The sequence below is a fragment of the Miniopterus schreibersii genome (genome assembly GCF_964146895.1).
Source record: "Miniopterus schreibersii genome assembly, chromosome: 8".
Lineage (NCBI taxonomy): Eukaryota > Metazoa > Chordata > Mammalia > Chiroptera > Miniopteridae > Miniopterus > Miniopterus schreibersii.
In genome coordinates, this window is record NC_138109.1 from 54,681,757 (window position 1) to 54,697,156 (window position 15,400).

Consider the following 15,400-nt stretch of genomic DNA (forward strand, 5'->3'; position numbering starts at 1 on the left):
CTATGTAATCCTTCACTCACAGGCATTTTATCTTTTTAAATGTATTTCAAGATCAAAACTTAAAGTTTCAAAAATAAAAGAAACTATTCCTCATAAAAATAATCCATCTATTTTATTAGGGCTGGTACCATAGTAAGTGTTTTTGGAAGAGAGAATACAAATGATCTGTGTAGTTACTTAGCATGGATTAAAATTACTGGAATTGAGGAGAATGAAAACCAAAATTTTATGTCTCACATCATTATGAAAATACTTTGAAAAGTTCAAGTTATATATTATATTTTGCTTTTTTAAAAATTAGTTTCACCACTACATAATAATAATAGGAAACAGGTTAAGTATGTGGTATTGGCTTTAGTAGAGAGTATGTTAAGAAAATGAAGGTAGTAGGGGAAGATCAAAATGAAAAAGTACATTTTGCTTCAGATAATTATTAAATACTTGAGCACTTAATAAAGCAAAGTAGTTCTCAACTAGAAATGGTACCCACCTGGGGGGTGGGGGCACTTGGAAATGGCTGGGTAGTTCTGGTAGTTCCAAGACTGGGCAATATTTTTGGCATTTAGTGCGTAGGGATCAGAAATGCTACCCTTCCTATAAAGCATGGGAAAAGTCCCACACAACAAAAAGTTGTCCTGTTGAAAATGCCAATAGAGCCCCTGCTAAGAAACACTAGAAAGCAGAAAGGAGAGCAGATACACGCATACCAAAATCTGAATCCAGCACTAAATGCCGGCATCTGTTTCGTATTAACTGTGGAGAAAGTATGTACTATAGGAATTCTGGCAAAGAAGAAATAATGGAGAAGATGAGCTACCATGTGTACTTTCACAGATGGCTAGGAAATATGAAAGGGGAAGGCATCCTAGGATAAAGAACAGCGACCAGCCTGGGTACATTTAGTTGCATACATTAGGAAATCAGGTGGGGACTGACTATGAAGATTCCTATTTACTATGGGTCTCTCATAGGAACAGGAAAGTCTTCTAATCAAAGTATGGCCATAGCTAAGTTCCTGGCATGGCATGTATGGTCCTACAAGGCCCATTCCCATCCCCTACCACTTACCAACTCCCACCCATTTCTAGACATACCAAACTACTTACGCTGTCTTTAAATTTGCTTCTCTATCTTTTTGCATCTGCTATTCTCATCACAAGACCATCCTTCCTTTCTGTCTGGATAAAAACCTAGACTTAAAACCTCCCCGTCCTTCACAAATCTGCTTGAACTCTATCTTTTCTGTGAGGTCTTTCGAGTCCCCAGCTCCCAGTGAGTAACACTCCCCAAGGCTGGGCAGTGAGCCCTCCTTTGTGCCCCCACAGTACCCCATGAGTACTCCACCAGAGCATCGACTGCATGATCTGTGTTTGCTGACTAGCCTTGTCTTCCCACTGACTGAACTACTTGAGAAAAGGACAGCGGCTTACTGACACATAGGCCAGAGGTTTTCAGGTAGAGGTAAACAGCAAAACCATCTAGTGCTTTTTTTTTTTTTTTTTTAATTAAACACAAATTTTTAGAGCACTTTTAGGTTCACAGAAAAATCAAGAGGGAGATACAGAGATTTCCCATATATCCTCTGTCCCCACACATGCATATCCCCATCTAGTGCCTTTTAAAAGGATGCCTAACCTCTACCCTAGGCCCAGGGAATTAGGAATTCTGTTGGTCAGCCCAGGTATCTGCATTTTGAAATTCTGACCTACATTGAAAACCACATTGAAAATTGGCACTATTATTATCTCCATCTTACAAAAAAGGCAACAGGTATACAGAAGTAAGTAACTTGCAGAGAGAAGTTCCTTACACATAAAGATTAAACTTTGTCATGTCTAATACAAAATAAACATTCAAGAATTATTAACTATATTATTATTCCTCTTTTAAAAAGCAAATACACTGAGAATGAATTACGTTATTTTGCTTAATGAGAAATACTTGAAATATTATATTTCCAACTTCCTGAAAGGTACCAATTTCAAATGGGGGTGGGGATAAGAAAAGGTAGTTAATTTTAGGCCGTGGAATGGAGTACAACACCTGAGAGCTTCAGATAACACAAGGCCAGGAGATGAGATGACAAATTTTACCTATTGGCAATTCTACCGTGGTTAGTGAAGGTCTCTCTGCTAACGACTCCTGTGGGCACAGAAGCATTAAAGGATTTTGAGCAGATAACCATCATCATACCTGGCAGCGGTGTATAAGAGTGACTGAGGCGAAGAGACACTGAAGGTAGGGAGAGCACTTAGAATTCCCCAACAGTCCAGGCGGAAACCAGGTGGGCTTGCACGGGAGAATACAGCTGACAAATGCTGCAATGAAGGCAACAAAAGGGACACACTCTCGAGGCATATCAAGAAGGAGCAGGCTTGGTTGACTAGGGAAGCTCGGCTGACTAAGCGAACCAGTTTGGAAACCCCAAGCTGATCCAGAGAGTTTGGTTTTCCATGTCCATGAATGCTGGGTAACTGCTGTTGTGGAAAGGTACACTATGAAACTACGTCACAGGAACTTCCTATGTCTACACGGCCCCTGTAAGGAAATGCCTGACTGAGGAATCATTAGGTTTCTATTCTTTCACACTGTTTGTCTGAGGCCCTGCTGATGCTCTGAAATTATTCCATCAAACTCTATCAAAGCTGTTATGGCAGAGAAATGGAAGAGCTAAATAAACATTTTCAATCAGTTAACAAGTTTGTACTGAGCACCTATTATGTAATTCCCCACAATCACTGCAAAATCACTGTTCCCCCCATGACCACAACTGCTAAACCATCATTTCATTTTCCTTTGCTCTCTCTTTTCTAAAGTCAGTTTTCAGAAAAGTACAAACCTGTATAACTTACAAGATACCATGCAAAAAAATAAAAAATACAAAAATACTGTGCTTTAAGAAGCGTATCACCACATAATTGTTTCAGGAAAAAAAGTGCTATTGCCTAATGCAAAGGTGGATGGGTACATCATCACAATATAACTAGAATGTTGTAATTTTATCCAAAGAACAAAAAATAACTTTTCAACCCATAATAAGTTATTTCTTTACAAGAGAGACACCTAGTGGCTAGCTTCTAAAACAGGACTGGAGCTCAAATATTAATTCACACTTTTGTTAATAATGGGCATGTTTTTACTATCTGAATATGTAAATCTAAGAGAGACCCATAGACACAGAGCTAAAGATCTCTGGGCCAAAAGGAAGTTAAAAACTCAGTTCTACACTGACAGTGGTAAATAAATGGTAAAGAGGATAGGACTGCTTAGAAAGAAGGGTTGAGGTCAGGTGGAGACAAATTTGGGGGAGAAAGTCAAAAGTTAGGTCCATTTCTGGGGAATGGGTAGTTAGTCCACATGTAAGAGTCCAAGCCTGGAGTTAAGCTAACAATATTATTGGGGAAGGGTATCAGTTCTTTTTTTCAATTGACAAGTCAAAGTACATTCCCCATCTCACTGTTGAATCCTCAGACCCAAATAGCCAGGAAGATAAAACTAGGAACCTATGCAGCCAAATGAGACATGCTATACAAGCACCATACAGTCTCTAGGTTTGATATCCATGGCTTCCTGTAGCAAAACACTAAAACACAATTAAAAGAGTGGCAACTATGGGTAAAAACTTGGAATTTCATGATAGTATCAGAATACTCTTCAAAGATTATATTTACAAGTCAAAATATATAATGGTCCTGCCGATATCTATCAATGTCTTTTTAAATTGTTATTTTTAAAAAATCATTTATTTATTCTTAAAATAAGATTTACATGCACATGGTCTAAAAATTCAAAGAAATACAAAAGGGGTACACAATTCCCATCCCTGTCCATCTCTACCCAATATCTCTCACTTAATTAAGATAATCACTGTTACCAGTTTATTATAATATAAACATATGTGTATAAAAACTTTATTTCCATACAATGGTAGCATACAACGAACATGGTCCTGCATCTATCTCTTTTCAGTTAATATTTCTAGCAGTTGATGCATATTAGTACATTTAGAGCTGTTTCATACTTTTTCCATTGTAAAGGTATATTGTAATTTATTTAGGCAGCCGACTATTGATGAATATCTAGATTCATACTACTTTTTTGCTATTACAAACAATGTTGTACTGAATATCTTTATACATATTACATTTTCCATTTATATGGTTGTATCTATCAGGCAAATTCCAAGTAGAATTGCAGGGTAAACAGTAATTACCATGTCTTCTGGATCCACCTCTTGCCCACTAATGACCTACCTTTATACTGGGGCCAGTGCTTATTAAAAGCAATTAGGGCAACATGGTAGAGAAGATAATCTGAAAACTCTCCCAGTAGCAAATCTTAGGGTCAAAAGGAAGCAGGAATTGAAAACCATAGTGGAATGCTTAAGGTACACGTGCTCTGAAGGCCTTTGCCAATTTCCAAAACCAAGAAGCTTGTGTTTCAACAGCTCCTGGGGACATGAGGCAAGATCCTGGGCCCACATAAACTGGAAACTTCAAACTGAGATCACTACATAAAATCAGTGAAAGGGTGAACCAGAAAAACACTGCCCACTGGTAAAAGGAAACAATAAGGAAACTTGTCACCCTCAGCTTGGGCTCTAGGGAGGAAAGGTGGCAGATCGGGTGGGGAGAAAGGTTTCAATTGGGAATGCCTAACTACAGCTTTCTCAAATGGGCTTGAGGTTCAGATTATTACTACTAGTGTTATCTGAGAAACTTCAGACTAAGAAATTAAAGAGGGTCCTGGTTTGTTGCCACAGAGTATCTGGCATAAGCAAATGCATACTACCTTCAATGAACTTGAGTTCATAATTTTAGGAAAAACAAAAAGCAAAACACAATCCACCATAATCAAGAATCAACAGAAACAGCAGGCAGTAATAAGAGATTTCCAAGCACTTCAGATACTGGAATTACTTACACAGATAATAAATATCCTAAATTAGTGAACAAAAGGGAGCTTAAAACATGAGAAAGGAATATAATTCTACCTAAAAGACCACAAAGATTTGGGAAAGAAACTGAACTTCTAGAAATAAAAACCATAACTAAAACAAAGAAAACATGGGCTAAAGATCAGATTAATTAGACACATCTGAGGAGAGAATATAACTTGGATGATATAACTAAATAAATTATCTAGAATGTAGCAAAGACAAAGAAATTAAGAGATTAAGGTAATTCATTAGAATTTTCCAGAACTGCCATATTCAGGAGGACAACAAATCCCAAGGAAGATAAATAAAAAAGAAATCACATGAAGATACACATCATAGTGAAACTGCAAAACTCCAAAGGCAAAGATGTTAAAAGCAATTAAAAACACAGACAACTATATAAAACAACAGTATTCTCAACAGTGGCAAAAGAAGCTAATTAGGAAAAACCTTTCTGGAATGATGGTAACATTCTCTATATTAATAAGGACTAGGGTCTATAGGTATATGCATTTGGCAAGACCCAATAAATGCATACTTATATGTATATTTCATTACATGCAAATTTTATATCAACAGAAAAAGTGAGCTTTCTTTCTTTTAGATAGTTGTTTAAACTACAGCATTTTTTTTTCCCCACTGAATATATCATGGATGTCATTCCATGACAGTACTTCTACATCTAACTGTTTTTATTTAATGGCTGCACAGAATTCCACTGTATGAAGCTACCATCATGAATTTAACTCAGTCTCATACTGATGGATACCTGAGGTTACTGAGTTTTTACACTACTGGGACATATATATGTGTACATATATCTCTATGAACTATACTAATATATTTGTGGGCTAAATTCCTTGAGTAGGTATATATAACATTTTGATAAATATTACCAAATTGTCTTCTAAATGACTATTAATTTATACTCTCAAGATCAGTGGGAGAGGAAAATGCCCTGGCTAACCCATACCTTCATTATATTAGACATTATTAATATATGCTTATAGCATATACATCTTTCTATGACCATATATTCTTATCCTTTGCCCTTTTCCTTATTAAATTGCTAGTCTTTTTTCTTATTAATGCATTAGTATCCTTTATATGATAAAGATTTTTTTGTCCAGTTAGTCTTTTGACTTTATTATAATCTTTTTTTGCCATACAATTTTTAAAAATTTTATGTAAATTTAGTTTTTCTTCCCCTTTATGGCTTTAATGGGATGTTTCATCTCTTCAAGATTATGAAAATATTCCACTATTTTTAAATTTCACTTTAAGTTTTGATCCACCTGGAAGTTCTAGTAAAGATCCAGGTTTTCCCCACCAAATGGAAAGCCAACTGTCTCAAACTCATTTATGGAATAAGTAATTATCTATATTAATTTGAAATGCTATCTTAATCATGTGATAGAGTACCAAATATCCGTGTTTATTTTCTACAATCTAAGATAACTGTAGATTTCTATGTCAACACCATAAAACTTTATTAGAATTTCATAAATTTTAATGAGTCTAGCCTCATTACTCTTCTTTCTCAGGTTTTTCCTGGTCTTCTCTCATGTTTATTCTTCAAAATGAACTTCAGTCATTTTACCATGAACCCTTTTCTTCTTCTCAAAATAATAATAATCATCCCACACCAATAACAACAAAAATCCCATTAGTATTTTTATTAGGATCACACCATATTTAAAGATCATTCATTTAAGAAATAAATGTTATTTCTAAAATATTTAATCTCCCAAGAACAAGGTATTCTTCATTTGTTCAAATCTTTTAGGTCACTCAGTAGACTTTCATTTTTCTTCATATAGATCCTTCAATTTTCTTTCAGTGGGTTTTGATTAGAACTGGGTAAAAGTGAACATAAGGAGTTATCTCTGAAAGAGTCATTATTTTATAGAAGCAGTTTGGGATCTGCTCCAAAGTAAGTAGGAGGGCCTTCTATTGGACACATTTCCATATCAAGGTCCTCTTTTTAATAGATAAAGTTGGTATTACTTTGGCTCAATTATTCTTAACATAAGCATCCCTTAATTTTTCTTTGTTCATTAAGCTATCCATTATGATGTTCCTGCAAATTCATCAGTCTTCTAAAATTCATTGCTATTAAGTGCTATATTTTTGACTTCACAGACTGGTTAGTATTACATCCCATTTTGCCTATAAAATGAAAATTACAGTTCCTATTCTTAAAAAATTCACACATCACATAATTTTTTGTGACTTCAGGAGATTCAGAGTGATACTGATCAAAAACTCCTGCCATAAAGGATACTCAGGTTAGAATGAACCTGCTTCTAAGATGCCTATTGTGCCTGCTGCTACATAACATGCTGACAGTTCTACAGAGGTAATTAGTCACAATGATGCATGAGTCACGTTTAATGTGGAGGTATTTAAATTTTTTAATAATCTTTTTATTTTGAAATAATTTCAGACTTTATAGAAAAGCTACAAAAATACCCAAAGAATTCTTCACTCTGATTGCTCAAAAGTTACCATTTTAACATTTGATTTTAAATAACTTCAATTTGAGTTTTGACTGTATTATAAGTATATAATTCAAGCTGCTGAAACAAAGGGTGAATTTACTACCTATGGAGTAATAAAAAATCTTAGTGTAGGACCAAAATCTCATATCAACAATTCCAAAATCTCCAAATCTCAGAAACTAAAAGTGTTTTCATAACTCCCTGTGCAACGAAACCTGACCGAGCCCATTTACAGTCATTATTTACCCATTATAATGTGAACAGTTATAGGTTTCACTACAGAAATAGTATCATCTGATTACGCAATGCTGCCACAGATCCCTTAGGGGTGAATATTATACAGTATATGTACTATATCCCAAGGATTTCAGATAAGAAAATGTAGACCTTTAATTGTCACTGTATATTATTTACTAAGTACCAGGTACTATGGTATTATTTCATTCAGTTACCTCAACAACCCAGTAAGTTTGATTTTGCCCAAGGTCACCTAATGTGTACCAAATGGTAGAGGCAATATGTAAATACAGGTTTACCTGAGTCAAAGCCTTAGCCACTTTTGAAAGTTGAAAAACACAAGAGAACAGAGTTGAAAACAATTCTTTTAAGAGATTTAGTATTTGCTTCTTCACTCTTCCTAACAAATAACACTGTCATCTGTAACCTTGGGCATTTGCACATGAATGGCTCAGAAAACACAGGTATCCCAAAGAAGGTACTTCTAAGTGGGGTTTTTCCTACCCCTAAAGTACAAGACCTTATTTTTTTTTCATATTCTAGCCCTACAGTACAGGGTGCCTTAGTTATTTATCTTGTAAGAAATAACTACCTTTTAGCAATCAAATTTTTCTGTAATCCTGATTTTGCCATGCATTAAATTCAGCAAGTATGTCTTCTATATTCATCTAAATCAGTGCTTCTTAAATAAGGGTGATTTTGCCCCTCTCCTCTGCCCCCACCTCAGGGGACATCTGGCAATGTCTGGAGATATTTTTTATTGTCACAACAGAGGGTAGAGGCCAGAGATACTGCTAAACATCCCAAAATGTAGTGTCAAGACAGCTTTTCACAACAAAGAATTCTCTGGCTCAAAATGTTAACAGTGACAAGATCTGAATCACTGATGAAAATGCTGAACAAGAATGAACAAAATATTGGGACTGAAGAAATTTCCAAGCTGACTAATCAGCAATATTTTTTAAGTATGGCTTTCAACTTAGCTGGGGACTCCTGTTAATGCTTTATTACCACCCAACATCTAAAGACGGACATTTTAAATTCAGTGAGTAGCAAAATCATTTTTCATTTGAAAATATGAGTCATTTAACAATGAACAAATGGAAAAATTCAGTTACAGAGGTTCAATTTTTTTCTCACTGAACTGACTCCCAAAATGGTTCTATGAATAATGGATCATCTTAACTTAGCATATCAAATTAAAGTCTAATTAAATTTTAAGATATCACTCTAAAACTTGTGGGCAAATATTCCATATCTCACTAGCAATTAAATAAAGTCAAATTAAAACAAAATATTATTTCAATCTTTAAAATGGGTAAAATTTAAAAAAAAAAGAAACAACTCAGTACTAGTGAGATGTTTAAACAGGTATTCTCATACACTACCACAAATGGAAATGAAAACTGGTTTAACCCTTATTTATTATTAGTTCCATTTTACAGAAGAGGAAACCGAGGCACAAAGCAGTTAGGTACATTAGCTTAAGATTACAGAGCCAGGAAGAGGGTGATCAGAGAAATCTGAACTCAGGCAGCCTGGCTCTAGTTTGTGGTCTTTAACCACTCCAATGTTACTATCTCTATGTTTAACAGAATTTTTTTACAACTCTTTAAAATGCATTAAAAATGGAAGACAAAATTAAAGGATAAGCAGATTGATGAAAATGTTCAAATGTATTTAACAGTCTAAGATGAGACATAAATAGGCACATCTTAAAAGAAATAAAAAATTTAAGAGATCAGCCTCTCTAGATAATCAGATAGGCAAAAAAAGTTCAATAATATTCAATTAAAGTGCAGATATAACTAAAATAGGGACTCTGATACTTTTTTTGATGAAGGTACAAAGTGGTACTTTTTTGGGGAAAACAACTTGGAGTTTCCCTAAAAAGTTTAAATGCCATGTAGTCTCTGACCCAGTAATTCCGCTTCCTAGGAACTAATCACATAAGCACACAAAACAATTTGTTCAACAATATTTATTACAACATTATTTGTAACAATTAAAAACTAGAAATAAGCTAAGTGTTCATGAATATGGGAATAATTAAATAAATTAATATATAGTAGTCATATTTGGAGCAAACAACTTAAAAATAATGAGACAGATTTGCATTAACAAGAAAAGAGGTCCATACTATATTGTTAAAGAAAAAAAAGCTAGCTGCAGAAGAAAAGTGTGCCTTTATTTTTGCTATGGCACAAACCAGTTACCTTAAATTTCAAACAAATTATGTCAATTTCCAAATATGTTAGTTTCAAAATGTACAAAGGAATCATCTCACATTTAATAAATTGAAGGCATTACTTTACTTCTGGAAGCCAACCAGGAAAAAGGAAAACCACCTTTACAAATATTTATGTTTTGAAACATATTAAAAATAAATGGATAACATCACCTTCTTATAATGTTTTGAAAAGGTGGAAGGTTATAATAATCTGATGCTCTGTCTTTTCAATTTATGGAGTAGTAAAATTGGAAGGGAATGTTAAGAGTTTACCTAGTACAATCCCCACATCACACAGATGAGGCTCAGAGAAAGGAAGTAATTTGTACAAGTTCTCACGCATACTAAGAGACTAAAGAAGGGACTCACTCGGGTTTTTTTTAGTCTAAACCCAGAAGCTTGCCTTTTGATAGGTATCCAATAATTTAGTGGGCTATTTACAATACTCTGGAATCCTTACAGTAACTCTGTACTATTGGGGCCTTTATGATCTAGCACTTGCAGAAAGCAGCATACTGATCTCTTTTGTATTACCTGTACTCATTCCCTGCCGAGTAAAAGTTTCCCAAGTCCCCTTGTTTCCCATCATTGGCTCTAAAATGAAATCTTATTTGGAATCCCAAAGTAGAAATGATTATAAAAAGCTGAGCTGCTCTGGTTAAAACTGTGCACGGGTCCTGCTTTGTCTCATTGTTTTGTCCCTAAGCCTCTGAAAAACTTCCATAGCATCGTTGGTCTCAGAGACAGAGAGATGGACACACATACACACAATGCAAGCCCAAATTTTTATTAGAGTCACATGACACAAAACTAGCTTAAGTTTCTAAATGTTTATTTTCAAATTGTATAGTTATCTTTTCATGGACCAATAACAAAGAGCTCACAGGCCACACTTTTGGTACCTCTATATCAAACTAAACCTTAAAAGATGTTTCCGATAAAATCAGAACACCTGACCGACTAAGGAAGAAGTTAGAAACTTACTTCTTATCGAAAAATGTTGAATTTTCTTTCCTCTTGGTGAACCCATTGGGTAGAAGTTTTAAGTTAATACCTTGCCTCCGGGCACGATTTTTCATAAAGTGCATCTAACAACAACAACAAAAAAATCCCAGACAAATTAATTTTAAAATGCCTTAAATTCAAAAGTGAATAAAATAACTTTCAAAATGTAATAATTAAAAGTTATTGAATACTTATGTTTCACAAACTGTGTTAAGCAGCAATGTTATTTAATCCTCACAACACTATGAAACAGGTACTATTACCCCCCTTCTAGCAGTGAGAATTAATGAGATGCCAACATTATACAACTATTTCTGAGAGATAGAGCCTGTATTCAAACCCAGGTCTGTGTAATTCCAGAGCCTGTGCTTTTATCTCTATGCTCTATGAGCCAAGAGAAGGATTTCAAAAAAACAGAAGTCATTTGGCAATCATAGGGGCTACCTACACAGTTCTTTCTCTTTTACTGATGGTTTTATACCATATATATACTAGACAGGTAGTTCACTCAGGGGAGGAATCATGGCACTGTCTAGTAAAAGGATTAACTTAAAGTAGCCACTGTTGTAGGCTGTATAAAATGGGACATGAGAACATTCTGGCTCTGACATGTGTTGTTCCACTAACCACCTGGGTTGGTTGAGATGAACTAGTCTACCCCAGAGATTAGTGAAGTAATATGATCAAGGAAGAAGAAAGATTATCCACTTCAGATCAAAAGTAAAAGAATGGGGAAAAAAAAATTTTTCATGCAAATGAAAACAAAACAAAAAAAACCTGGAGTAGCAATAGTTATATCAGACAAAATAGACTTTAAAACAAAGGCTATATATAACAAGAGACCAAGAAGGGCCTAGCAGTTCCATTTCTGGATATTTAACCAAAGAAACTCAAAACACTAATTTGAAAAGGCAAATGCATCCTTATGTTCATGCACCATTATTTACAATAGCCAAGATATGGAAGCAACCTACGTGTCCATCAACTGACAACTGATAAAGAAGTTGTGGTGTATATATGCAATGGAATATTACTGAGCCATAAAAAGAGTGAAATCTTGCCATTTGTGACAACATGGATGGACCTAGAGGGTATTACGCTAAATGAAATAAGTCAGACAGAGAAAGACAAATACCATATGATTTCACTTACGTTATAATCTGAAAAACAAAATAAACGAACAAAAATAGAAACAAATTCATAGATACAGAGAACTGATGGTTGCCAGGTGGGAGGAGGGGTTGGAGAACTGGGTAAAAAAGGTGAAGGGATTAAGAAGTACAAATTGGCAGTTACAAAATAGTCATGGGAGGTAAAGTACAACATAGGGAATATAGTAAAAAATATTGTAATAACTATGTATGGTGTCAGGGATGGGGTACCAGACTTATCAGGGGGATCACTTTGAATTACATAAATGTCTAATCACTATGCTGTACACCTGAAACTAATATAATATTGACTGTCACCTGTAATTAAAATATAAGAAAAATTAAAAAAAATAGTCAAATATATAGGTAATTTTATCAAAATGTAAATGAACTTAATGGTTCAGTTAAAAGTTACAGTTTTTATACTACAGAAAAACTGGAACCCAATTATATGGTACTTAGAAAAGACATAACCAGAACATAAGGATACAGAAATTCCTTATTCTAAATATCAAATTATATCTACAAAAAAATTAAGAGCAAACATCATGGTAAAATCTTGAAACTTTTCCCTCTATGATCAGGAGTTACTAAACAAAGATGTACAGAAGAGTTAACACAGTGGGCCTGAGACTGTCATCCTTAAAAGGTTCTGTCTGATAGACAATACTTCACACGTGTTACCACAACTCACTGCCAGAGGAATTAACTGTGTGCTGTGTGACTCCAATGGCAAAGGTCTCTTGGAAGCTTATGGCTGAATTCCTCCAGACTTTACCCTAAATGTTTTTTCATTTTGCTAATTTTACTTTGTACTCTTTCACTGTAATAAATTATATCCATGAGTACAACTGTATATTGAGTCCTATGAACCCTTCTAGCAAAATACTTCTATTAAGCCTAGGGGTGGACTTAGGATTTGCAACATAAATATCTACTATCATCACTAGTATTTGACATTGAATATGAAGACCTAGCTATTCTAATAAGGAGAGAGAAAGGGGGAGGGGGGGGAGAGAGAGAGAGAGAGAGAGAGATTAAAAGACTAAGGATAGGAACAAACTGTGATGAATTATTTACAGAAAAAACCTAAAAAATCTATAGATAAGGTGCTGGGACAGATTTTAATATGGTTGCTTCCTATAAAAGAAACAACAACAAAAAAACCCATTTGTAAATACCAGCAAAGAGATAATAAAATTAAAAAGAAAATTTGCTATTTAAAATAGCATGAAAAAGTAGTGCCCAGGAATAAATCTAACAAAAAATGTGTAAGACCTCTGCTGAGAAAATTATAGATATTAAAGGAGACACAAATAAATGCAGAGATACAACATAGCCAGGGATTTAAAGATTCAGTGCTATAAAGAAGTCTAATCACCCAAGTTATTCTATAAAACAAATGCAACCCCAATCAAAATTCCCAAGTTGGGGCAGGGAGGGCTACAGAATTAACAGGCTGATTCTTTCTATTTGTATAGAATTACAAAGAATATAGCCATACTCTAGAAAATGTGCAAAGTGGGAGGACTTACTCTATCAGATAGCAAGTTTCAATAAAAAAACCCCCAAAAAACAACAATAATTGAAACAGTATAGTATTGGTATGGATAGAGAAGTGGAACAGACTGGTCAGAAACTGACCCAAGGATATATGGATGCTTGATATATAATAAAGATGGTGCTGCAGAACAATAGTGAAAAGATGAGCTTTATAATAAATGGTGCTAAAGTGGATTATCCATATGGAAAACTAAATGGGGCCTCTACTTCACATGTTACACAAAAATCAATTCCAGGTAGTTTACAGACATAAATGTAAGATGCAACACTAAAAATTTTCAGAAAATAATTATGGGAGAATAACTTTATAACTCCAAGGTAGGGAAAGGTTTCTTCATAAACACACAAAACTAATTATAAACAAAACATATAATAAATTTGACTACATTAACATTGCGAACATTTGTTCACCAAAAGACACTATAGAGTAAAAAAAAAAAGCACCAAACAATGGAATAAGATATTTGTAACACATACAACCAACAACTAGCATCCAAGAAACACAAAGAGTTCCTAAAAAACAGTAAGAAAAAGAAAGCTGACCAATGAAAAGATGAGGAGAAGACTTGAACAGGTATCCCACAAAAGAGAAAATCCAAATGGCCAACAAAATATTTGAAAGGTGCTCAATCTCATTAGGAATCAGAGAACTGAAAATTAAAAACCACAATAAAATTATACAGCCATCTAACTGACAAACATTTTTAAACTTTGACCAAATCAAGTATTGGACAGGATGTGACAATAGGTACATTTACACACTACTAGAAGTGTGCTGCTATAACCACTTCGGAAAATGTTTTGGTTAACATCTAGTCAAACTGAAGATATGTATACCCCATAGCAAAGCAATTCTACTCCCAGGTATAAGCCCCAGAAAAACAAGTGCACATGTAAATCACAATTCATAAACAAATTATTCCTAATTTTTTTCTTTTGTTATTACAGAAAATCCAAAGTCCAAGAAAATAATGGATCAGGGAAGAACACAAGGAACTTTTGAATATCTGGTGAATTTTCTAATTTTAGACCTGAATTGTAATTACATTAATGTTAACTTTATAATTATTCATTGAACAGTGTTCTTTTATGCTTTTTTAATGTGCATGCCGTACTTCGCAATAAAAACGAAAAAACTAAAAAGTAATTTAATTTTTAAGTAGAATCTTAATGTGCCTAATTAAGCTTGAGGAAAAAAGTTGATGCATGATAAACTTTCTTTCAGATATGTGTAATGTAATGTCTGTACTAAAAACACCAGTAAAAGCAGCTGTTTAAAAGGTATTAAAATTCTGCAACTTCAATCTTAAAAGTCTCTGAAAAATGAACATAATAATTCCATGACATGATTTAATAACAATATTAAAGAATTTCTGAAACAATGGCAGTTGCGAAATATTTCAAATATGTAAGCTTTAACTCTGAATAGTGCTCAAGGAACGAAAAAGGGATGAGCCCTAGCCTGTGTGGCTCAATTGGTTGGAGTGTTGTCCCCTACACTGAAAGGTCGAGGGTTCAGTGCCTGGTTGGGGCACGTATGAGAGGCAACCAATTAATGTTTCTCTTTCTCTCCCTTCCTCTCTAAAATCAATAAACATATTCTCGGGCGAGTATTTAAAAAAAAAAAAAAGGGTTGAGAGTACGAAAATTACATGTATTGAGCCCTGGGCGGTGTGGCTCCGTGGGTAGAGCATTGGCCCACACACCAAAGATTGTGAGTTGGATTCCAGGTCAAGGGCACGTACCTAGGTTGCAGGTTCAATCCCTGGCCACA

General features: G+C 34.5%; 1 protein-coding gene across 1 annotated transcript in view; it reads right to left on the reverse strand.

The window, feature by feature from the left end:
• ZNHIT6 (zinc finger HIT-type containing 6) overlaps positions 1-15,400 on the reverse strand; it is a 46,764-nt gene that overhangs the window by 27,977 nt on the left and 3,387 nt on the right. The window contains exon 5 of the mRNA XM_081143704.1: positions 10,892-10,995. Coding sequence (XP_080999830.1) covers positions 10,892-10,995 — 104 coding nt within the window. The remainder of the gene's footprint in view (positions 1-10,891; positions 10,996-15,400) is intronic.